This window comes from Moschus berezovskii, chromosome 2 (assembly GCF_049115385.1).
Source record: "Moschus berezovskii isolate FMDL1 chromosome 2, NW_MosBer_1.0, whole genome shotgun sequence".
In the NCBI taxonomy this organism is placed as follows: Eukaryota; Metazoa; Chordata; class Mammalia; order Artiodactyla; family Moschidae; genus Moschus; species Moschus berezovskii.
Genome location: NC_142461.1, coordinates 44,465,622 through 44,491,427, shown reverse-complemented (window position 1 = coordinate 44,491,427; position 25,806 = coordinate 44,465,622). Strand labels below are relative to the sequence as shown.

The window sequence follows — 25,806 nt, the reverse complement described above, 5'->3', positions numbered from 1 at the left end:
ACAAATGGTAATAATCCATGAATTAAACTTAACCTCCATGAGCAATAATGCCACTGACATTGACATCACTTCAGAGACACCTCCTTGCCTTGATGGTAAGTGTGACACGACACCAACCCCCACCAAACCCACTTCCTTTCCAGCAAATAGAAAACAGTTAAGGACGTGCATTCACTGTCAGCCTTAAACACTGAAGGAGAAACCTGCATTCGCTTCTGGCAAACATGAAGTCAGACCTTTGGTATTTCTTTCTCTTCTGCATCCAAGTTGAAATTCTAACAGGTAAGTGACTTATTGTATATGCATTATTAAGTTATAATTCAAGTGAACATTAAGAAAAATCAAAGGTGGAAAAGTTAGGCACCAAATAGAAAGTTTTTGTTTGTTTGTTTTTTATAAAGTAAGAACAATTACAGAAGAGCCCAAGTCCATGACTAACAGCGTTTATGTCACTATTTTAAGATGAAAAATGTCTCATCAGATCATTAAAATTTTAAATTACCTGCTTGAAGTTAACTTTTAGTGGATAAAATAGAAGAGTGGCTTACTGTTCTCAGAAGATGAAAGGCAAAATGACTTGTGTCAACAGAATGAAAATTAAGTAGGCCTGGCATTTGGGCTGGGAGAAAATAAAACGGAAGGGCTTTGAAAAGGAGTTTTATTTTAATCTTATCTGGGTGGTCTTTTGTCAGAGATGCCCTGGCTGCCACAGGGTTTTTATAGCACTAATGTCAAGGTCCTTGTGAAAGGCCAAGGATCAGTGGACAATGTAAAACAGTCCTTAGCCTCTGAAGACACTAAAAAAAAAAAAAAAAAAAAATCATTCTGAAGTCCTCAATTCTTTCTCTTATATGGTACATATCAGACTCTATTTGAATATTTTAAATAATGCTACCAACAATGAAATTAATATGTTTCTTCTACTTCTTACTGGGTATGTTTTCAATTATTTTCATTTTATCTCTAAGTCTGGGCCATGTTCCTGAGGTTGGGAAAAAGCAAAGTGAAATTACATTACTTTGGGAAGTTCTACTAACACTAAAAGTGCAGGCAGAACTTTGATTGGTATACTCTTATTTAGAGATAAGTTTTGCAGTGGTACCAAAAACAGACTTTATTTTTATCTTCAAAGGAAAAAAAAAAAGGTGTATTGATCAAATATTTGAGCTTGTGGTAGCTCAAGCTCTTAAGGTGGCTCCAAAGCTCTTAAGAGGAATGAGGAATTATTTATAGGTCCCAAGGGTAGTTTGGGGCCACTATGCCTTTTCTACATCCAGTGAAATCCTTTAGCTGCACAAGCAACAAGGGAATAATATGGGGATCGACATTCATTCATTCATTCGCTCACCCATTCATTCATTCAGCACCAAGAACTTGCCATGTAGGCAGTACTGTGCTGGCCTCTGTGTATAATGATGAGCAAAACCAGGTTAGTCCCTGCTCTCATGAAGCTAACTGAAAGGCTGGAGAGAGGCAAATCAGATAATTTTGTGAATGAAATGACAATTACAGGCAGAACTCAGTTCTGTCAGGGGATGGAACAAAAAAACTTGTGTAGACTGGCTGGATATGGAGGAGGGGTTCATCCAAGTCTTTTAAGTGGTCCTTGAGCTGAGATTTGCAGGACAAATAAGAGTAAATGGGGAGAATGGTGGGTCGTTCATATCATGGACATTTCATATCATGAGAAGAGTAAGTGTGAAGGCCCTGTGTCAGGAAGGAATGAAATAAGTCAGGAAGCTGGAAGAAGGTAGATGTGCCTGAGGACAGAGAGGGAAAGAGTTGGCGATGGTGCAAGATGAGGCTGGAAGGGAAAGCAGAGGCTAAACTATTCAGACCTTATGTGCCACATGGATTATGGATTTTCTCCCAAGATCATTGGTTCAATTCATTGAAGGGGCTGTTTGTACTGTTAGAAAGTGTCCCAATATGCCAAAACCAACTGGGCACTTGTGGTGGTGATATTATGCTCAGGAGATTCAAATTAACAATGGTGTTACCACTGTGGAAGGATCGATCCAGCCTAGGTGGAATTATTTCCAATTATCAGACTAAGCTGATTAATACATTGTACTTCTGGAATGATATATATCTTAGATTTTGATGGAATAAAATCAACATTCCCTCTCATCACACAGAAAACCATGCCATGTGACAAGCTGTTTTCCTATTTGACTGGTGGCAAAATTGGAGCATGAATGGCTAGATGGAGATAGTAAACTGCTTAACAATTTTTTTTTCTACCTGTGTTTTGCTCCTTTAATTTATATAATTGATTCAGGTGGTTCAGGGATTTATCATTGGTAAGGCATTCCTTATTAAATGAACTTGAGCATCTATACTCCTAATTTAAGGCAAAATCTCTATGCCTTTCTTACAGTTAATTCTTATTGGAGTATATTTGCTTTACAATGTTGTGTGAATCAGCAGCAAAGTGAATCAGCTGCTGCTGCTGCTAAGTCACTTCAGTCATATCCGACTCTGTGTGACCCCATAGACGGAAGCCCACCAGGCTCCCCCGTCCCTGGGATTCTCCAGGCAAGAACACTGGAGTGGGTTGCCATTTCCTTCTCCAATGTGTGAAAGTGAAAAGTGAAAGTGAAGTCGCTCAGTCGTGTCCGACCCTTAGCGACCCCACGGACTGCAGCCTACCAGGCTCCTCCATCCATGGGATGTATATATCCTTTCTCTTTTTTGGGTTTCCTTCCCATTTAGGTCATCATATTCAAAGTATCATCACAATCCATTTATTCAGCAACTACTGTTTTAAAGACTCTAAAGGCAAAATGCTGAAGTCAACTAAGTTCTTGCAACTCCTTTCCTTTGGCATATTTTTAATCCTCCCAACTATGTAGGCTTTCTCATCCCTTGAAGAGGTAGGCATTCTTAGTTAATGTTTGAAGAATCTCAGACCAGGAAAGGCTAAGTGTTTGGTTACCTAGTATTTGGTGGCAGAACCAAGATTAGAATTCAAATATGTCTGATTCAATATCCAATATCTTTCTGTACCATGTTGAAGTAGTGGAGAAATAACATGAATCTCAAATAAGAGAAATTCCCAGTTTTGTTATTTGGTTGGTAAGTTAAGAGGGAAAGAAATCTTGGTGATTCTCAGTCTTCTATTGATCTCAATGTAAAATTTAACACAATCATCTTCTTTTGATGATTCTGGAACAATAGGAGGTTCTTTGTTGTGGAAGCATTTGGGAAAAGTGGGACCTTCTGTCTACATTTAGAAGACGTTCTTTCCAGAACTTATAGGCAATGGAGACCATGTGGGTGATCTGATGAATTCTGGTTTTGGAAAGACCACTTTGAAAGCAGTGAATGGCCGAGATCAGGTGGTGTTTAATAAATGTGCATGTCTCATGGTGTGTTCACGGTGGAAGCTGGAAGGGGAACCCTCAGGTTCATTTTGAGCCTAGATTTTGTCACCCAGGCATTGAAGCAGTGGTTCCTGAACTCCATCACCTGAGGAAAAAAAAAAATAAAAATCCCTTTGGTGTCTCCAGCATCTGCTCCTCCCCAGAGTTCAGGGGAAGAGCTGAGCCAACCTTTGAGCTTCCTCCTCCAGTGTTTGTGCTACATTTAAAAAATCCGAATTGTCCATTTTTCTTTCAGTAGTTGAATTCAGGCCATTTTTTTTCATTCAGTACAATAGCTCTATGTTGATTTAGTGTGTGTGTGCTCAGTTCAGTCATGTCCAACTCTTCCCGATCCCATGGACTGTAGCCTGCCAGGCTACTTGGTCCATGGGATTTTCTAGGCAAGATACTGGAATGGGTTGCCATTTCCTTCTCCAGAGGATCGTCCCAACCCAGGGATCAAACCTGAGTCTACTGTGTCGCCTGCATTGCAGGCAGATTCTTTACTGCTGAGCCACCAAGGAAGCCCTATATTGATTTTACTCCTTCAACATTATGTTTATTTTGATTTTCCTTGGTTGTGGTACTTGGTACTTGGTTGATTTTCCTTGGTTGTGGTACTTGGTTGTGGTACTTTTATTTTTGTTGAAATGAGGATGTTTCTTTTACAGACTACAGAGGACGTCTTCCCTCTGTAATTTGAAAGGTCTGCTACACTTCTTGGTTGACTAAGTCATTGTCATAGTCAGAGCATCTTAATTGAATATCTGTTTATTATTGTAAATAATAAGTCATAATTTAATAATAAAATGAGAAAATCATAATAAAATCAATAATGACAGTAGGCTTACTTGATATGTTTATCCCCCACCCCCTGCAGTGACATAAGAACTTCACAATGTTCTCTTTTCACTCTTATATTTTCTGTTTAGTGCACCCTTGCCCCTTACATGGGGCTTCCCAGGTGGCATTAGTGGTAATGAACCTGCTTGAAAGTGTACGAAACACAGGAGACTTAAGTTCAATCCCTGGACCAGGAAGATTCCCCTGGAGGGGGACATGGAAACCCACTCCAATATTCTTGCCTGGAGAATTCCATGGACAGAGAAGCCTGGCAGGCTAGAGTCCATAGGCTCACAAAGAGTCAGACATGACTGAAGTGATTTAGCGTGCACACCCCATATGGGGGTTTTGTTGAAATAAATGAAAACTTGTAGCTGCAGATCGTTGCTAAGTTTCTGCTAACAGTGTTTCTCCTCTGATTGAAGGATTCTCTCCTTATACTCATATCACCTCTTTTCAATGGCAGCATCAGTCTTGCCATCTGCTCCTGTCTTGTCATCCCTGTTCTCACCCCATGATCAGAAGACTTCTATTCAGATACCTTGAAGTCTCTGAATTCCAGCATGGGTAAAGATGTTTTCCTTTTACTCTGATGAATAACTAATATCTTTCCTGGGAATAAGATTCCTGATATGTCCTCTTTTCACTTAATTGTCTGTGGATATTCATTCACTGTCTGCTGGCTTCTAGGGTTGTGGGTGAATAGTGCCATGCTAGTCTGACTCTCCGGAGAAGGCAATGGCAAGCCACTCTAGTACTCTTGCCTAGAAAATCCCATGGACGGAGGAGCCTGGTAGGCTGCAGTCCATGGGGTCACTACAAGTCAGACATGACTGAGCGACTTCGCTTTCACTTTTCACTTTCACACATTGGAGAAGGAAATGGCAACCCACTCCAGTGTTCTTGCCTGGAGAATCCCAGGGATGGTGGAGCCTGGTGGGCTGCTGTCCATGGGGTCACACAGAGCCGGACACAACTGAAGTGACTTAGCAGCAGCAGCAGTCTGACTCTCACTACGTTGCAAGTAGCTTAAAAAAATTTCTCTAGAATCTTGTTATTCATTTTAATATTGGAATTCAGGAATTCCACTAGGATATGTCTAATTCTGTGAGTGTTTTCATTAACATTGTTTGAGACTGAGTCTTTTCAAACTGAAGCTTTCAGTTCTTTAAACATTCAGGTTATTTTTTTCTCCCAGTGGTTGTTTAGTCATATCTTTGTATTTTTTTCCTTCTTTCTAGAAATGCCTATTATTTTCATGAAGGTCTTGAGATCCTTGTTGTTTCATAATAAGTGAACAAAATGACTTTCATAACTTGCAATTGGTGTCAATAACTTCCTCAGATGAAGTGGAATATTTTGGTTTTTAAATTGTTAGCAGCATAGTCCAATTTCTTAGTAGAAACAAAATGCAAGTGTGTAGGGAGGATTTCAGTTCTCATCTAAGCTGTGCTCATTGTAGTATCCATAGACTTGCTTGACAAAAAAAAAATGGCTTCAGTATTCACTGTTGTAAACTGAGCAAAACCCATAGCTTATGCTGACTCCCTATCCTAACAATGTGACTTTTATACATAAAAGATGCAAAAGATAAAAATTCAAAGCCCAGTATCTATATAAACATATGTATACACACACACACACACACACACACACGTATGTATACATACACTTACACACCATTTGCTGTCTTCAAAGCCTGAAGAAAAAGTCACATTTACTCCATAAATGGCATCTCTGTGCTACTTCTGTTCTAATAAATTGAGTCTATTAAATGACACATTTTGGTCATTCTAAGTAAAATAAGAATATGGCATTCAACGCTTTCTAAGGAAAATTCAAAATTACACCTTGGAGTTTGGAACTTAAGTATGCAGAAAATATGTAACACAAATGAGAGCTGTTAGTCAACAAGTGATTTTTTCCCCATTAGTTTGGCCTGTATGGTTGATTGAAACAGACAGGCGAGTTTAGAGAGAGGCAGAAATCGGGATATGAACCTCCTCTGACTCTTGCAGACATACTGATGTCTGGATCTTCTTTGCATTAAGAAAAGCTAAGAAGAATCAGATTGTCTTTAAGGAAGGTGATGGACTCAAGAGTTCTGATAGAATCTTTTGTTTGTGTGAGTGTATTGCCATAGACATGGCACTTCCAACAAGCAACAGAGGATCACTTAGAAGGAACTTCTTCAAGCGTAAGACATCAAACATTTTTATAGCCAGCAATTATATTCTTCTAGGGCTTAGAGCCAAAAAAAATTCAATCATAAAAAACAAGAAACAGAAATAAACCTCTATTGCATTCTTAATTCAAGTTTTGTTCATTTTGTACTATTTAGGACTGAAGCAAAATCTTCTTGGAGTTCCTGTTTGCACTTATTTAACTATGAGAGTTTCTTATAGATGAGAATATATCTGTTTACTTTTCTACAGGCAAATAAGTCACAATACTCATCAAGAATTTAGACACCATCAGAGCAAGGACCCAGACTTTGTTGCAGGTTCAAGTGCACAAGGCAGCTCAACACACAATGGTTCAAGGCTGCCTAGGGTAATGAGTGTATTAAACATAATGTAATTTCATATAAAATTAAAATTTTATATATTTTTTGGTATATAATAACCTTTTCAATCATATAAAACATAGGTGACACCAACATAAACACCACTTTAAGTATTTGGGACAATTATATACCTAATACATCTTGAAGGAAAAGGAATACTTGAAAATAACTTCTAATTCTAGGTTAAGGTTAAAAACTTCTTTTTCTTCCTTTTTCTCAACAAATCTCTTTAGCTTCTATGCTTCAGTTTCTATAAAATTAGAGAGTTGGGCTAGATTATTGGTCTAAGGGGCTCTTTAGGAAGGGTGATTCTGGTTTCAGATTGTCTAGGTTCAAATCATGGCTCTACCTCACTTTGGGCTCGTTATTCAAGCCTCAGTTTCCTCATCTGTAAAATAGGGATAAATATAGAAAATCTGATGTCAAATACTGATATAAACATCAAATTATATATTGCGTGTAATGGATCTAAAACCTTAATACATGAGAAAAATGCAATGTTTATAAGTTGCAATTATTATTATTATTATTTGGAAGCTTTGGAAGGTTTAGATATTTGTATAACTCCAGAACCACTGGGCTTCAGAGAATTGGTTGGGTATCTTTCAGTCTGAGCCTTTGCCTTTGGCCTCGGAAATAAGCATTTTCCATTATCTAGTAAATAGGATCTCTTGCTCTGTTTTCCTTGTTTACCTCCTCACCCCAATGAAGGACCTTTACCAACCATGCTCAGTTTTCATATTCATCTGCTCATTCGTTCATTCATTATTATTGAGTATCTAATGTACTCCAGGTCCTGGGATTATTTAAGTGACCATGATACAATCTTTATACTTGTAAAGCTATTGGTTAAATGAGGAAGATAGACAAAAATAATTATGATCTAAGCTTATACATATTATAAACATATAAGTGTAAACAAAGATTTATCGAGAGTAAAGAGATGGGAATCTTTGTCTGGGGGTCTCAGGGACCAGTTTAAAATTGTTCTTAAAGGATGAATGAGGATTTCTTAGCAAATAAAGTGGTAATAGGCTATTCTAGTCTATGGGGACAGAGGGAACCATGTTAAAGGAATGCCCAAAATGTATAGTTCAGCTTGAAGCTATATGGTCCCTGATATCATGAAAGGGTTTCATATCATGCCAAGAAAAAAATTTTTTTAACCTCTTAAGCAACAAAGTAATGGATTTTTTTAACCTGGGGAGTGGCATGCTTTTTAGGAACACAATTTTGGAAGCAGGCATGGAGGCTAGATTTGGAGGGAGTGATGGCTGTTGAGAATGCCAGTCAAGAAGATGCTTCCACAGATGAGGGAAGTTGTGAAATAGTCCTGGATTGGTGATAGGAATAGAGAAGAACAACTGAATTTGAGAGCCATCCATGAACTAGAGTCAACTGGACTCGGTGCCTAATTGGATCAGGACAGTCAGAGAGACAGATCAGAGAGAGGGAGACCTGAGGAAGACTGAGGTCCTAACTCCTTAAAGGACAGGACTTGTTTGGGTTTGGTGAGTGAAAGCTGAGTTCAGTCTGGAAATGTTACTCTTGATGTGTCAGGCACATCCTGAGAAAATGTTGAAAGGAAGCAGGAAAGAAGGAACTGAGCCAAGGGTAATGGTGGGCTGGAAATAAAGGTTACTGGAGTCGAGAGTAGAGTTTATTTTAATTACTTTGTAAATATCGCGACAAAGTTTATAACATCTCTGGGATTTTTCCATCAGTTTTTACTAGAAGAAAACCAATCTTTCATTTAAAAACATTACACATTTTGGAGCACCAAAGGTTGTTTTACCTCCTCTATAGAGTTCCTTGGAGAAAAAAGCAATTCACACAATGTATGCTTGTGTCAGTGTGAGCACACGCAAGCACACACACACACGCACACATGCATAGTCTTTTGGCTTTTTAACTTTCTCATTTTTTTTCTTGATTATTTTTACTTCCTTTTCTGTAAATGTTAAGACTTTGGATTGGGCTTATTTTGCCTACCGTTGCTACTGATTTTAATCTATACTTTAGATTATGGATGCCTTTGAATAATAATGTAAATATAGAAATAATGCATATATAAAAATCTGCTAATCAGGATTCTAAAATTTTTATCTGGTAGGTTCATAAGAAATGACAGTGCTTTTATGAGTGGTTTTAAAAAAGTAGTAGAAAGCATATTTTTTAAATGCTAGAATTTCTTAGTAAAAGCCCAAATGTAACAAAACCCTAACATAAACATTGCCATTTTTAGAACTTCACGTCTTATGTCACTTTCGTGTGCTATGCTAAGCTAAAGATGATCATTATTGGATTACAGAAAATATTTTCAATAAGCCTATCAATAATTGCAAGCTCAGGAGCTCTTATCTTTCTATCACTCAGATCTTTGTGGAGGTTTGTGGTTAGAAGTCTGAGTTAAGGAGAGTAAAGTCAAATTGCTGATCTGTCTCGCACCCGCTGCACTGTGTGGGTTTTTAAAGTGTTTTTGCCAAAAGACTTTCAAACAGGCATAATATGACTGCTTATAAAGAGTCTTGGCAGAACGGGCTCTAACAAGACAATCTGACACTGAAGAAATGAAGTAGTTCAGATATTAAAAGAATCAATTTGCAAATAAACTTCTGAACCATAGTGCAATTCTCAAGTGAACCTTTTCTTCAGGGAATTTTCTTAATCGCTGCCCCTAAGAGAAGATGCAAATGCTTTTATCTTTTGAAATGTTTGAAGATCTAAAGAAATCATCTAATATACAGATTTTGATTTTACTCTTAAAACCTTAGTCTACTAATATCAATGATAATGTTATAAAAATCATAGCAGCAGTGAACAGATTTGAACCTCTGTTGGAAAGACTGAACCCTTTAGACATGGTGGTCAATGTGATTAAGTATATAAGCAAATCTCTTGGTTATAGCTCATTTGTACAAAAACAATACCATATTAAAGAGAACCAATGGGCTTCCCTGGTGGCTCAGAGGTTAAAGCGTCTGCCTCCAATGCGGGAGACCCAGGTTCGATCCCTGGGTGGGGAAGATCCCCTGGCGAAGGAAACGGTAACCCACTCCAGTATTCTTGCCTGGAGAATCCCATGGACGGAGAAGCCTGGTAGGCTACAGTCCACGGGGTCGCAAAGAGTTGAACACGACTGAGCGACGGAACGAACGAATGAATCTATATTCTAGAAGAAGGCTGATCGCCGAAGAATCGATGCTTTTGAACTGTGGTGTTGGAGAAGACTCTTGAGAGTCCCTTGGACTGCAAGGAGATCCAACCAGTCCATTCTAAAGGAGATCAATCCTGGATGTTCATTGGAGGGACTGATGCTAAAGCTGAAACTGCAATACTTTGGCCACCTCATGCGACGAGTTGACTCACTGGAAAAGACTCTGATGCTGGGAAAGGTTGGGGGCGGGAGGAGAAGGGGACGACGGAGAAGGAGATGGCTGGATGGCATCACCGACTCTGTGGACATGAGTTTGAGTGTACTCCGGGAGTTGGTACTGGACAGGGAGGCCTGGCGTGCTGTGATTCATGGGGTCGCGGAGAGTCGGACACGACTGAGCGACTGAACTGAACTGAACTGAACTGATAATCTAGGAGTAGCAACAAGAAGTGAACAGATATGGTAGCAAAATAAAAGCAAAGTCTTATTATCCAGATTTTAAAACTCATCACCAGAGTTCAAGAGAACATTATCCTATTTGTGTTTTTAACAATGCATTAAGTGCTAAATGTGATAGCATGGTGTTTCTATTACAAATATCTTCCCTGGTGGTTCAAATGGTAAAGCATCTGCCTACAATACGGGAGACCCAGGTTCGATCCCTGGGTTGGGAAGATCCTCTGGAGAAGGAAATGGAAATCCACTCTAGTACTCTTGCCTGGAAAATCTTACGGACAGAGGAGCTTGGTAGGCTACAGTCCATGGGGTCGCAAAGAGTCGGACACGACTGAGTGACTTCTCTTTCTATTACAAATCACTAACAGGTTCTGGTTATGAAACATCTGGGTGTATTAGAACAGTTATTGGTTCAGAGGCACCTATCATGGTCATCCATTGGGCAAATTTAATGATTCTGCTCTCTGGAGGATACAAAAATTAACCAGGTTTAAATATGTCTTCCTCTCTGTAGATACGAAAGAACCAAGAGAATAGTCAACCATCTAAACAAATCTTTAGGCTTCCCAAGTGGCACTAGTAGTAAAGAATCCACCTTCCAATGAAGGAGTCATAAGAGACTCGGATTTGAACCCTGGGTTGGGAAGATCCCCTAGAGGAGGGAATTTCAACCCACTCCAGTATTCTTGCCTGGAGAATCCAATGGACAGAGAAGCCTTGCAGGCTCAGTCCATAGGGTTGCGCTGAGTTGGACACGACTGAAGCAACTTAGCATGCACACCTACAAACAAGTCTTTATGAACTTGGTAGATATTTATAATAGTTAAAGAACATGCTTCTTTAATACTCAGGTAATATTCATTAGAATCTGACATCCCAGTGGAGGAGATATCTTCTGTAATCATATAGATACTTTATCTCAGGTAATATGCTAGAACATGACTTGGAATGGGGCTTCCCTGATAGCTCAGATGGTAAAGAATTTGCTTGCAATGTGGGAGACCTGGGTTCAATCCCTGTGTTGGGAAGATCCCCTGGAGAAGAGAATGACAATCTACTTCAGTATTCTTGCCTGGAAAATTCCATGGACCGTGGAACCTTGAGGGCTACAGTTCATGGGGTCACAAAGAATCAGATATGATTGAGCGACTAACACTTTCTCTTTCACTTGGATTGAGTGGTCAATGGTTGCTGGAGAAGTAAGAAGCAGCCATGTGAAAATAAGAGATAACATTCCAGACAAAGAAACAAGAAATTCTAAGCCCTGGACTCCAGCTTCTCATGTTTGAGGAATAGAAAGAAGAGCAGTGTGATTGCAGTGTAGTGGGTGAGTGGTATTAAATAGTGTTAGCAAGACAGGGTAGATCATGCAAGTCATAGAAACCAGTGTAAGGAGTTAGATTTTCTTCTGAGATGGGGAGGCCCTGGATGATTTATTAGCAGGGCAAATGCACTATCAGAATATGTATGTAAGAAGATTATTCTGGTTTCCCTGAGGAGCATGGATGGTGAATGTATGTGCAAGAGTGAGAACAGAGAGTTTGGAAGCTCTCGTCATGCCAGAGAGAGAGAGATGTTGCTGATTTGGACCAATTGCAGTTTAGATGGATAAATGGGTAGATTCTACTGGATTTAAAGCAGAGGTACAGGAAATTAGACTTTCTTCCTGTAGATAGATTTCAACAGTGATCCTCTGAGACTCAATCTGAAGTGATCACTGTGAAGCTTCATGTGGTTGCCCGCTTCCATTATACTTTCTCTGGTTGTTGCTAGTGGCACTTCAACCTCAGATTGTACCCCAAATCTTTCATGTGCCCAAGAGGCTGTGTGACCTTAGACAGACAATCTAATCTGTCTGGGTCATCAGTTGTCTGTACACGGAAAAATTGGACTTGCTGTATGATTTGTATGTTTGCTAGGTTTGACTGTGTCTGATACTGGGCAGACATTGAATCATGTGTTACAGGAAATACAAGTGTGAAGGTGGAAGTGTTTACAGGTTGCCTGAAACATGTGCAGACAGTGAATACGAGAACTTATGGGTACTGGGGATGGAGATGGTGATTTAGCGAGAGTGAGGAACATATCAAAGATAGTGTAAGAGACTATTTTAGAGGATGATTTTATATTAAAATGTGGTATGTGAGGAGAAAGACATTGATGAGGAAGACAGTCACAATTTTCTACCACTGGCATGGCAGGAGAACTGACCAAAGAGAAGTGATGCCCAATCAAAGCAGACACTGGCTATAAAAGTTGGTGCTATTGTACTAGTACTCCTGGTTGAATATCAGACTTGAAGATAACATCTTGGAAAGGTGGAAAAAAGATTCTAGCTGCTTCTATAGTTATAAGGAACTAATATATTCAGATTTTCCTTAAATTGTCTGTGTATCCATTAAATGCTTTAGTCATGATTATAGGAATGACCTCCTTTTGATACTGTTTCTCAAACGCCATCAAAGACTGATGAGATTTTGTGATTAGAGATTTGAGGTTCTATAGGATCCAGAGTAATTGTGAAACAATTGATTACATGCCCTATCTGATTCCTGTAGTTGAAAATGTTCAAATAGCAGATTCAGTTCAGTTCAGTTCAGTCGCTCAGTCGTGTCTGACTCTTTGCGACCCCATGAATCACAGCACGCCAGGTCTCCCTGTCCATCACCAACTCCCGGAGTTCACTCAAACTCATGTCCATCGAATTGGTGATGCCATGCAGCCATCTCATCCTCTGACGTCCCCGTCTCCTCCCACCCCCAATCACTCCCAGCATCAGAGTCTTTTCCAGTGAGTCAACTCTTCGCATGAGGTGGCCAAAGTATTGGAGTTTCAGCTTTAGCATCAGTCCTTCCAATGAACACCCAGGATTGATCTCCTTTAGAATGGACTGGTTGGATCTCCTTGCAGTCCAAGGGACTCTCAAGAGTCTTCTCTAACACATACATTCAGTTCAAAAGCATCAATTCTTCGGCGATAAGCTTTCTTCACAGTCCAACTCTCACATCCATACATGACCACGGGAAAAACCATAGCCTGGACTAGACGGACCTTTGTTGGCAAAGTAATGTCTCTGCTTTTTAATATGCTATCTAGGTTGGTCATAACTTTCCTTCCAAGGAGTAAGCGTCTTTTAATTTCATGGCTGCAATCAGCATCTGCAGTGACTTCGAAGCCCCAAAAAATAAAGTCTGACACTGTTTCCACTTTTTCCCCATCTATTTCCCATGAAGTGATGGGACCTGATGCCATGATCTTAGTTTTCTGAATGTTGAGCTTCAAGCCAACCTTTTCACTCTCCTCTTTTACTTTCATCAAGAGGCTTTTGAGTTCCTCTTCACTTTCTGCCATAAGCGTGGTGTCATCAAATAGCAGATTGTTGCTGTTGCTAAGTCACTTCAGTCGTGTCCGACTCTGTGTGACCCCATAGACGGAAGCCCACCAGGCTCCCCCGTCCCTGGGATTCTCCAGGCAAGAACACTGGAGTGGGTTGCCATTTCCTTCTCCAATGCATGAAAGTGAAAAGTGAAAGTGAAATCGCTCAATCGTGTCCAACTCTTAGCAACCCCATGGACTGCAGCCTACCAGGCTCCTCCATTCATGGGATTTTCCAAGCAAGAGTACTGGAGTGGGATACCATTGCCTTCTCCGGAGTAGTATTCCTGCTAAGTCACTTCAGTCGTGTCCGACTCTGTGTGACCCCATAGACGGCAGCCCACCAGGCTCCCCCGTCCCTGGGATTCTCCAGGCAAGAACACTGGAGTGGGTTGCCATTTCCTTCTCCAATGTGTCAAAGTGAAAGTGAAGTCGCTCAGTCGTGTCCGACCCTTGGCGACCCCATGGACTGCAGCCTACCAGGCTCCTCCATCCATGGGATTTTCTAGGCAAGAGTACTGGAGTGGCTTGCCATTCCTAGCCATACCTAAATGCTTTTATAGGTCAGGAAGATAGTCTCATTAATTTTCATTTCTCTTGACTTCCTGGAATAGCCCAGTAAGATGCTGGGACAGAGAGCGGATTATGGAAACATGGTTTCTCCTCTGAAGAATCCAACAGCAAAGTAATCTCTCTTGGTTGTTCATGGTCTCATCTGGTTATGGGCTCATCCTGAATCCATAGACAGTAAGTGTTGGAAAGGACTTTAAGATGTCTTGGTCCCACTTCCTTATTTCACAGATGAAGAAGCTACAGTCTAGAGAGGGATCGTTGTTACAGAGACTTGCTAATGGCAAAGCCAGAATTTTCCTCTGGTTTCCTTGGGAACCACTGCATTGTATTTCTCTCACTCTGCACCACCAACCATTATATTTCATGTTGGGTGGGTTATATGTCATAGTGTGGGTATAAAAGGAGAAAAAGGTGCTGACAGAATCATCTTCAGAAATAGAAGTACATCTGTGTCTGGGTGAGCACAAGGGTGGCTGCAGACACTTTCGTTCCAAGATTTCTTTGTGGTTTACACACTGCTATTCTAAAGTCCTTGGGAAATTTGCTGTGAACATTTCTAAAGAAACTGTGAACCAGCTCATTGATTTTATCTTCTGCATCAAAGCAAGTGTCATGCAACATAATTTACTTTCAGACAAATAAGTCCCCATGCAAATCATCTTTTATTTTAATCTAATGTAGATTGCACCTATTCTCATGTGATCAATTTTTCCCCTTTGCCTTTTACTTATATTTGCCCTCAATTTTTTAAATGAAACAAGCATTAGTTTTCTTTTTTGTACTTTTAAACCATTTTTTTTTTCTAGAACAAAGCATTTACTCAGAAAAGTGAAAAAATAAAATGTGCAATTTAATTAATAACTACTAAGCATACTACCTTACTCCCACAATTACCACAGGTCCAGAAGTTAAACACTGTCAGCACACAGACACCTTTCTGCTCTGCATTTCTTTCCTGATTCCAACTTTTCTTCCCCTTTTATACATAAGCATCATACTAAATTTTGTGACATTCATTTGGGTTTTATAGTCTGTTTCTATTCTTTTAGTCATTATCAAGAAATCACAACATGTGTACTTCATTTATAAAAGTCTCAAGTTACATATACTTTTTCTGTCCCCCTAGACAATCTGTTTTAGGTTGACAGTTTCATTTGGTACTCTAAAGATATAAGATGTAATTCCACTGTATCATAACTTCTATTGTTGATGTTGAGATACCACCCTGGTTGTTTTCAAGATTTTTATTACAATATGTCAGCTAAAGAGCCTCTTGATGAAAGTGAAAGAGGAGAGTGAAAACGTTGGCTAAAAACTCAACATTGAGAAAACTAAGATCATGGCATCTAGTCCCATCACTTCATGGCAAATAGATGGGGAAACAGTGACAGACTTTATTTTTTGGGCTCCAAAATCACTGCAGTTGGTGACTTCAGCTATGAAATTAAAAGATGCATGCTCCTTGGAAGAGAAGTTATGACCAACCTAGACAGCATATTAAAAAAAGAGACATTACTTTGCCAACAAAGGTCTGTCTAGTCAAAGCTATGGTTTTTCCAGTAGTCATGTACAGATGTGAGAGTTGGACTATAAAGAAAGCTGAGTGCCGAAGAATTGATGCTTTTGAACTGTGGTGTTGGAGAAGACTCTTGAGAGTCCCTTGGACAGCAAGGAGTTCCAACCAGTCAATCCTAAAGGAAATCACTCCTGAATAATCACTGGAAGAACTGATGCTGAAGCTGAAACTCCAATACTTTGGAAACCTGATGCAGAGAACTGACTCATTTGAAAAGACCCTGATGCTGGGAAAGATTGAAGGCAGTAGGAGAAGGGGACGACAGAGGATGAGATGGTTGGATGGCACACCGACTCAATGGACATGAGTGAGTAAACTTCGGGAGTTCATGATGGACAGGGAGGCCTGGCATGCTGCAGCCCATGGGGTCACAAAGAGTCAGACATGACTGAGCAACTGAACTGAACTGAGTGAAAGTGAAAGTTGCCAAGTTGTGTCCCGACTCTTTGCAACCCCATGGATTGTAGCCCACCAGGCTCCTTTGTCCATGGAATTTTCCAGGCAAGAATACCGGAGTGGGTATTCTTTTCCAGGGGATCTTCCCAACCCAGGACTCAAACCCTTGTCTTCTGCATTGCAGGCAGATTCTTTGCCATCTGGGCCACAAGATGTGCTTATTTTCAAAATATCTGCTTGTGATTTGTTGGGATTCTTGAATCTGTGGACTATGACTGCATTCTGAATAGTTTTTCTAGCCTAATTTTCCAATTCCTCAACTCTCTTTAACCATCTAATATACTTTTAACCTACCTGCTGAGATTTTTTTTTTTTTGCCAATTCTAGTTAGTTATTTTTCAAACTAGTTGACTTTTTTCCTTGAAGTTTCCTGTGCTCTATAGATACTCCTACAAGTTTGCCTTTTATTTCCTTAGACATAGAATGCTCAATTGTTTTATTTTGGGGAATCTTATAATTTAAATATATAATTGTGTATTTGTTTTTGTAGTCTGTTGTTTCTGTTGTTGTCTTGTTTCCTGGTATGTCTGATTATTTTTTATGGTGTGCTTGTCATTATAACTAAGTATTATTTGTAGATATGATTTGAGTCCTAGGATGTAAATCTTTGCTTTCTGGAATAGTTTGTATTTTTACTTTATAAAGATACATGAGTGAAGAATTGATGCTTTTGAACTGTGGTGTTGGAGAAGACTCTTGAGAGTCCCTTGAACTGCAAGGAGATCCAACTAGTCCATGTTAAAGGAGATCAGTCCTGGGTGTCCACTGGAAGGACTGATGTTGAAGCTGAAACTCCAATATTTTGGCCACCTGATGCGAAGAGCTGACTCATTTGAAAAGACAATGATGCTGGGAAAGATTGAGAGCAGGAGGAGAAGGGGACTACAGAGGATGAGATGGTTGGATGGCATCACCGACTCGATGGACGTGTATTTGGGTAGACTCCAGGAGTTGGTGATGGACAGGGAGGCCTGGCATGCTGCGGTTCATGGGGTTGCAAAGAATCAGACATGACTGAGCGACTGAACTGAACTGAACTGAATAGTAATCCCAATCACCTTAAACAAAGTTCAATTATTGAGATTTTTCTGGACCATTGGAGTGATTTGAAGGTGGGGCATAATCTGGGTGAAAGCTGGTTTACTTCTGTTTTACCTCTATTCCAAGAATGCAAACCTTGGGGATTTCACCTTGTCTTTTACCAGATTTCTCACTTTCAGACTCTGGGAGTTGAGACATGAAAACAAAAACTCTCAAAGTAAAAGCAAGTTCTAACCTTTGCTTCTCTCTTTGGATTCTGGTTCTTTAAGTTTAACCTAGTAATTTCTTCTTTATTTTCACCATTTAATCTTTTAAACTAATAATTTTAGGCATTTCATTCAGCATTTTTGGTTATTTTGGTGTGGGAGTTAGTTTGAACAATCTGGACTGCCATAACTGAAAACTATAACACTTGTGTATATTTTCACTATCAAATCCTCAAGTTGAAAATTGATTCCCTAACAATATGAGAGATAGAAAGCCTAGAGATATTAAAAAAAATAAGTAACTGTGGTAAACCGTAAATAAAATTGATCCACTAGTGTAAGCAGAGTTGTGGCAAGTGAATTCTCCTGCATAATGCTAGTCCTGTTAAAAAGTGGAACAGTTCTTTCCGAAAGCAACATGGCCATGTCGAGTGTCATTAGAGTCTTTAAAGATTTTTACCACATGTTGAAATATTTACATGAAATCAAAATGCTGGAAATAACCCCAACCAGTCAACATGAGTGGAATGCTTTAACAAGTTATTCTAGATTGGCATCAAGCCTTTTATATAGGCATTAAAAAGGATAATTATTATGACTATGTAAAAACTAGAACATTTATATTATTAAATGCCAATAGAACATTAAGTAATATGTTTGCTATATAAAATAAGTATATATCTGGAAGGTAAAGAGCAAAAAATACACAAATAGTATATCTATTTCACTGGAATAGGAGCAAAAGGCAATTTTTTTCCTTAAAAATTCTTTGTACTTGTTACCTAGTTTTCTCAAGAATAAAACCAGGGATTTCAAAATTTAAACTAGCAACTGTCATGCTAATAATTTTTTCCAAACAATTTCAGTATGAAATTTCATCATATTTAAAAGAAGAAAAAAGGAAAAAGGAAGGCAGAGAGTTGTTTGAACTTATAACTCAGAATCTGCAACCTGTCCAAAACCATTTCACCTTCTTTCTTCTGTAATGCCCTATGTAGTTCACAAAAACAGCTTTGGCTTCTTATAAGCTTCAAATTTGTTTTTAAAAATGAGAAAGTAAATAGAAAATATGGATCTTTATCATCAGACTGTGATTCAGTTATCAATGGATGAGGTTCAGAGAAGACATGTTTCTATTATTTGAGAGTAGTTTTCATTTGTTCTTTCACTCTCTTAGAGCGTATAGTATAAATATATATTTATACATAATCATTCATTTTTAGTTTAAGCTGTTTTGTGCTTTAAAAAGTTTTTTACCCTAAACTATGTCTTTCCCTGAATTTCTCATTGTTTGACTAAAGTGTTAATCCTTCTTCAATTTTAATGTTCAAAGTCACTTTCTCCAAGTGGCATTATCTGAATTCTTCAATCAAAATTAGGACCCATGTACTTATATTTGAATAGTACTCCACTTCTAGCATAAATTGTGGTGTATGACTACATATTTATTTGTCATCTGCCTCCAATATGAAATCTGCCAAAAGGCAGGAACCACTTCGGCTTGATTTATACTTTGTAAATGTATTATTTAATATATTAAATATTATGTACTCATATATGATAAACAAGTCTCTGGATAGGTTTTTTCCGAATTCACAGTTCTACCTTCATATTCTATATTTTGGTTGTGAAGTTCTTTCATTTTGCTGCAATGATGGTGACTTTAAGAAAAGAAGAGATGACTTTTGTGTTCAAATATAATGATAAACAAAATCATAAAATTTTGCTTTCTTTTTTTTGCCCAGGAGAATTCAATGATTCTGCTGCATCTGAGATGTTCATATTTCACAATGGAGGTGTACAAATTTTATGCAAATACCCTGATACTGTTCGACAATTTAAAATGCAGTTGCTGAAAGGGAATAATGTACTCTGTGATTTCACTAAGATTAAGGGACGTGAAGACACGGTATCCATCAGGAATCTGAACGTCTGTAAATTTCAGTTATCCAATAATAGTGTCTCTTTTTTTCTATATAATTTGGACAGTTCTTATGCCAGCTATTACATCTGCAAATTGTCAATTTTTGATCCTCCTCCTTTTCAAGTAGATATTCTAAGCAGAGAATATTTGAATATTTATGGTAAGATATTGTTTTCATCTTCTAGACTTAAGAGTATATATGCATTTTAACATTTTTCTCACTAATGAAAACAGTTAAACAAACAAGTATCATATAAACTGCTGAGTTATAAATAGGTCATATTGTCTTTAAAACAGTCATGCTGTTGAAAATCAGGAAAAAATTAGAACAGATGTCAAAACCCACGCCTTAAGAGCTATTACCTCTATTCACCTAAAGTTTAAGGTTTGGGTTTTTTGTCGGGGTGTGTGGAATTAAGCGAGATGATTGAAAACAATAGTTTTCTACATTACTTTTCTTACTGTTTTGCAAGAACATAGACAGCAAAGTCTTTTCCATTAACCACATTTGCAGACATATATGTACATAGGATCTTTTTGGTTTCATTTTTGGATTCTTGCTATCATACTGAGATGATGTTATTTATTTACTATTTACTGCATTTCATGATTGTACTGAAGAAGAACTTTATTTGATTAAACAACTCTTTTAAATTTGGTAAATGAACTTATAATTCAGCAGTGAAAGGGGAGATTTGATTCTGAGAGTTTTTCCTTATCTAATCTTTTTTTATTTTCAACCCAGAATCACAGCTTTGTTGCCAGCTGAAGTTCTGGTTACCCATAGGATGTGCAGCTTTTGTTATAGTCTGCGTTTTCGGATGTGTCCTTATGTGTTGGCTTACAAAAAAGGTGAGCAATGTCAATCTTTTCTTGCACCAGCTTTACTGGGGGATATCAGTAGTTCTTTACTTATCAGAGTATGTATTGCTTTTGCCAGAGTAATTTGATTAACAGATGGATAATATCTTTTCTTTAAGATGTGCCTATTAATTAAACTACTAACTTGGAACAGAAGCTTATTTACTTTATAGCCACTTCATTCCAAGAAGAATTCAGTGGCTTCCAGAGATATATGTCATTATTATTATTCCAAAATGCTAAGGGAATCAGGGCCATGGAAAGACCAAAAGGGAAAAGGAAGGTTAAAAGATTTTAAAAAAAGATGCTTCCGACTTTAAAAAATATTATTCCATGTGTACTACAAATTTGATTCTAAGTTTCCAAAGTCAGGGCAGATAAAACAGTTATAAGCTTTCCTCAACTTGTCAATTAAGAAACAATCAGTGAGAAAGTCTTGGAAGATGCCATCAGTAGTTGAGAAAGAAACTGCAGTTTTTTTGTACATGGTAAGTTATTAGGAATCCTTGCTTTTAAAGAAAATCACTGAAAAGCTATGCAGAAAGATAAAAGAACGATAACAACAAAGATCTCTCTGTGCTGGAGAATATTCTTTTTAATCTATCACAAAATGGGTTCTCAAAGAAATTATACCATTCTGAGTATTATGCAAGGATGTTAGCACCTTCAAGTACATCCACAGTGTGATCATTGGCCATACAGTATGTATATTTGTTTCCAGAAGGGAATTTGAAAAGAGAGACAAAGAAGGAAGAGAGTAAGATAAGTCCTGTGGTCTTAAGTCTACTGCGGAAGGAAAAGTAAAGGCATAAATGAGAAAAGATATTAAGCAGAAAGCCTTTTATTTAAAGTCCTTCACATATATTGTTCTCCTTGAAAGTGAAAGTCGCTGAGTTGTCTCCAACTCTTTGCGACCCCATGGACTACACAGTCCATGGAATTCTCCGGGTCAGAATACTGGAGTGGGTAGCCTTTCCCTTCTCCAGGGGATCTTCCCAACCCAGGGATTGAATCCAGGTTTTCCAAACTGCAGGCGGATTCTTTACCAGCTGAGCTACAAGGGAAGCCCAAGAATACTGGAGCGGGTATCCTATCCCTTCTCCAGGGAATCTTCCTGACCCAGAAATCAAACTGGGGTCTCCTGCATTGCAGGCAGATTTTTTACCAACTGAGCTATCAGGGAAACCCAAAGTCAAGAGCCTAAGTCAAATTTAATACTTTGTCACATACTGCTTCAACAAAGAATAGAAATCAGTAACACACAGACAGAGGAATGGAGATGGGGAAGAGGAGAAGAAAACCATGTTTTTGACTTTTCTTGCAGAAGTATCCCACCAGCATGCATGACCCTAACAGCGAATACATGTTCATGGCAGCAGTGAACACTGCTAAAAAGCCTGCACCCACAGGTACAGTGACACATGGGGCTTTGGGAAGGGAAGAATGTTCTATACATGAAGTCTATAATATTTTTTATTTTAAAAGAAGAGAAGATGTCTCTAAGACAGAATTTTAGTATTTTCTGTAAAAAAGCCAAAGTTTCATTTTCACTAAATTGATGCTTTGTCTCGTTCATTGAAAATAATATGGTAGAGCTCAAAGTTTGCAATAGGAGCCAAGTTTGCAATAGACTTTGGGTAAAACTCCATGGAAAATATAGAATTGGTGCTCAATCTTGAAACATAAAGAAGTTTGGAAGGGGTATGTGTTTCCCTGTGTGCGTGTATGTGTGTGTATGTTTATAAGAGGCAGAGGAAAGGAGAAGTTTTGTTGAATGGGCTTGGCACATAAAGAACTTTTAAAGAATTTATGCTGTATTTCTGTTACAGATGTGACCCGTAATTTGGAACTCCCTGGCACCCAGGCATGAACCGCCTTGGCCAGTTCTCTACAATTTGAAGGGCAAGATTCTCTGTTTCCTGGACCACAGAGAATCTGATGTGACTTGACTACATACATCTTCTGCTAGAGTTTTGTTCAGTCTGGACCAGTGACTATGTCAGTCAATAGGGATTTTAATAGACTGCCTTAGTACTGTTGAGTTCTCTCAAAACAAATAGCCTCTTGCAACTAGCTTTATAGAAAGCCCAGCTCATGTGCGCTCAACAAACAGACCTCACTGGGATGGAGTCCCTGTTTTCACATCTGCTTCTAGCAAAGCACCAGCCAGGAGAACAAACACATCTACAAATATGTTTTAAAGATGCCAGGGGTACTGAATCTGCAAAGCAAATGGGCAGCTGAGAGCCAGAGTCTATCTGCATTTCACTACAGACTACCTCTTCTTCCTGTAGGGATGGCCATTCCCTTCATAATCAGGCAGTAGATGAAGATGCTTGAAAACTGTAGTTATTTTATTTCTGAGATGTGGATGTGTAACTGTAGCATACTAATACGTTTGTACACAGCACTGTTTTCCAACTTCTTAACCCCAGTTGACCACTGCCCCGGTAATTTAGATGCCTTCTTCTGCCCTCAATTTTCCTTTTAAAAATGCTTCTACCTAACTACTTGACAGGCTTATGGAGTTGGGAGCTACTGTCAACATTTTTTCCTTCTGCTGCTCAGTTACATATATATAGCTGCTGTTTAGTGAATATAACTTGCCTGTATTCTCCCTAAATAAGCATAATTTTTTTACTCTGGAGAGATATCCTTTTTTCCCAAATTTCCCCCAAATTTCCAGATGTTCTTATAATGTATTCTATGAAAAAGATTTACTTTGCCTTCAGTTTACTTTCCAAATGGTTTACTTTGCTGACATGTTGACACCAGTGGTGGGAAGCATTGCTCAGAATCAAAAGTGACTTCATTTTTGACACTTTTTTTCTACTATTTTTATGTTTTCATGGTGCTATTAATTACAAACTAGCCTATTTTTGGAGATCATGCTAAAATTTTGAACAAACTTAAAAAACCATCTTTCTTTGTCAAGCATTGTCCTGGAAGGTAAAGCCCATGATCCATTTGGAGAAGGCTGCAGTTTAGAGGTCACTGCCAAGCTTCAGCCATGATGCCGCTGTTCTTTACAGTGGCCCCCATCAGCCTGGAGCAGCTATCTAGACCTGGATGGAATTCCCAGAATTGAGAGACTCTACTGAGCCAGGACAACCAGGTGCTCTGTCCCCGGGGGCTGAAGCCACCCTGGGAACCAGAGTGGGTCTGCCTGACTTTGCCTCCAGGATCTGTGATGAAACACAGATGTGTCAGGAAAACATCTGCATGATCCCCTCTCCTAGTAACCGTTCAGCCTGGAAACTGGCCCTGGCTCTTCAAGACAGTCTTCCTTTGCATTCAATTTGGCTGTAGACATTCTTAAGTACATGTAACATGTGATTATTCTTAGCTGAAATATTTTCTTCCCTTCCTGTCTGCATGCCCAAGGCTTCTGAAGCAGCCAATGTGTATGTGACATTTTCAATTTAGGTAAAAAGGGATTATTTAGTAGTTTTAGAATGTGTAGTTGCCTGCTTATCGTTACTTTAAAAGTGAGACCTGATATGTCATTATGCATACTTATATTATTTTAAGCATGTGTGATGCTGGATATGTACAGTACAGTACTGACTGTGTAATTTGAATCAAGTATGATGTTCTACTGAGTTGGACAATCTGGCTGGCTTTGCAGAAGTGTTCCCAGAATTGTTTGTGGCTTTCTGCATGGGGTGTCAAGTGGGGAGGACAGCCCTCAGGTGGTCCACTTCTGGTTGTCCGAGTTGTACTCTGAAATGCCTGCATCCTTAGCTCTGTATGTTTCAAAGGGAATTATTAAAGGATACAATTTCTGTGAAATAAAAGCTGGTTTTAAGAGGAGCTAATTATGAAATAGATTTTAGTAGTAGTAGGAAGCTGAAGAATAAACATCTGATACTCAGCAACAAAATATCTGTTTTCTTGGGGGAGGGAAATGATTACTGTAGCCAGCACGTGCAAATCTGACCTCATTCTTAAAGATTGTCATTTGGTTCTTTTGGTTCTCATTTTTTTTTTTTAATTGAGGCCATCACAAACATATCGTTGGAAGGCCACCAAAATGCCCTAATAGGGCATTAGTTCTAAGTTTTTGACCTAATAGCCTATCACCTCCAACTGGTATATATTTCCTATAAACAGCCCCTTTTCTCCCTAAACACAATACTATCATCAACATCAGAAAATTTGCATGGCTACATTGCTGCCCCTAATTCTCAGACCACATTCAAGTTTTTCCAGATGTCCTTATAATGTATTCTATGTATAAGAGTCTATCCAGAGTCTCCCTTTGCATTTAGTCGTCACATCTTTGTTGCAAACTTTGGTCTGGACAGTTCCTCAGCCTTGATTTCTATGGCCTTGGCTCTTCCGAAGATTATAAGCAGTTATTCTGTAGAAGGGCCTTTGATTTGGCTCAGTCTGGTGTTTCTTCATAATTAAAATCAGCTTTTATTGACCTTTAGCCAAAATAACATGGAAACTATGCTACTTTCTTTTAATTACATCTTGTCAGGTGGTTCGAAATTTCAACTTGTTATGTTACTGACAGCAAGCATTTTGATCCCTTGACTAAGCTGTTATTTGTCAAGCTTCTCCTCTGTAAAGTTAACTCTTTTCCTGTTTATAGTGACAGTTTATAGGGAGGTACTTTCAAGTTTTGTGAATCATCTGTTCCTCATTGAAGTGTCAGTTTAGTCATTTGTCCATCTATTTAATAAGGCAGGCCTGGCATACTGCAATTCATGGGGTCGCAAAGAGTCGGACACGACTGAGCGACTGAACTGAACTGAACTTAATATATATGTATGATTTCCTGTTTTATTCAGAGGCAAACATCTATTACTAGCTTTACTCTGTTTTGATGCTTGAACTGTCCCATCCTTGGCCAGTGGGCGCCTACTCAAACTGGCTCTGGTGCCTTTCAACCAGTTCTCTATCATTCTTTCAGCACTTCCTTGCTTTCTGGCAGAACAAGATCCTCCAGGCTCAGCTCGTGTTTTCCCCTGTCCCAGTGCTGGAATCAGTTGTTTCCCCACGGATCCCTGATTTCTTTGAGTGGACAATGGTTTTTAGAAGCCAAGATTTAAGCATTAGTAAGCGTTCATTCCTATTGGGATTTCCTTGCTCCAGGATCCTTACTGGACAGAAGTGGGACACACATACCCACATATACACAAATGTAGATGTAAATATGTGTGTGTGTATGTGTGTAGATACAAATTGTACGTGCTAAGTCGCTTCAGTCGTGTCTGACTCTTTGCAACCCTAGGGACTGTAACCCACCAGACTCCTCTGACCATGGGATTCTCCAGGTAAGAATACTGGAGTGAGTTGCCATGCCCTCCTCCAGGGGATCATCCTGACCCAGGGATTGAAACCATGTCTCTTACGTCTCCTGCATGGGCAGGCACGTTCTTTACCATTAGCACCACCT

General features: G+C 38.9%; 1 protein-coding gene across 1 annotated transcript; it reads left to right on the top strand.

Annotated features, from left to right (window-relative positions):
* The first annotated feature begins 146 nt into the window (after positions 1-146).
* ICOS (inducible T cell costimulator) lies at positions 147-25,806 on the top strand. Its single transcript, XM_055398632.2, has 5 exons — positions 147-282; positions 19,360-19,698; positions 20,284-20,390; positions 21,724-21,808; positions 22,229-25,806. The coding sequence occupies exons 1-5, from the start codon at positions 225-227 to the stop codon at positions 22,267-22,269; spliced, it is 630 nt and encodes a 209-aa protein (XP_055254607.2). The 5' UTR covers positions 147-224; the 3' UTR covers positions 22,270-25,806.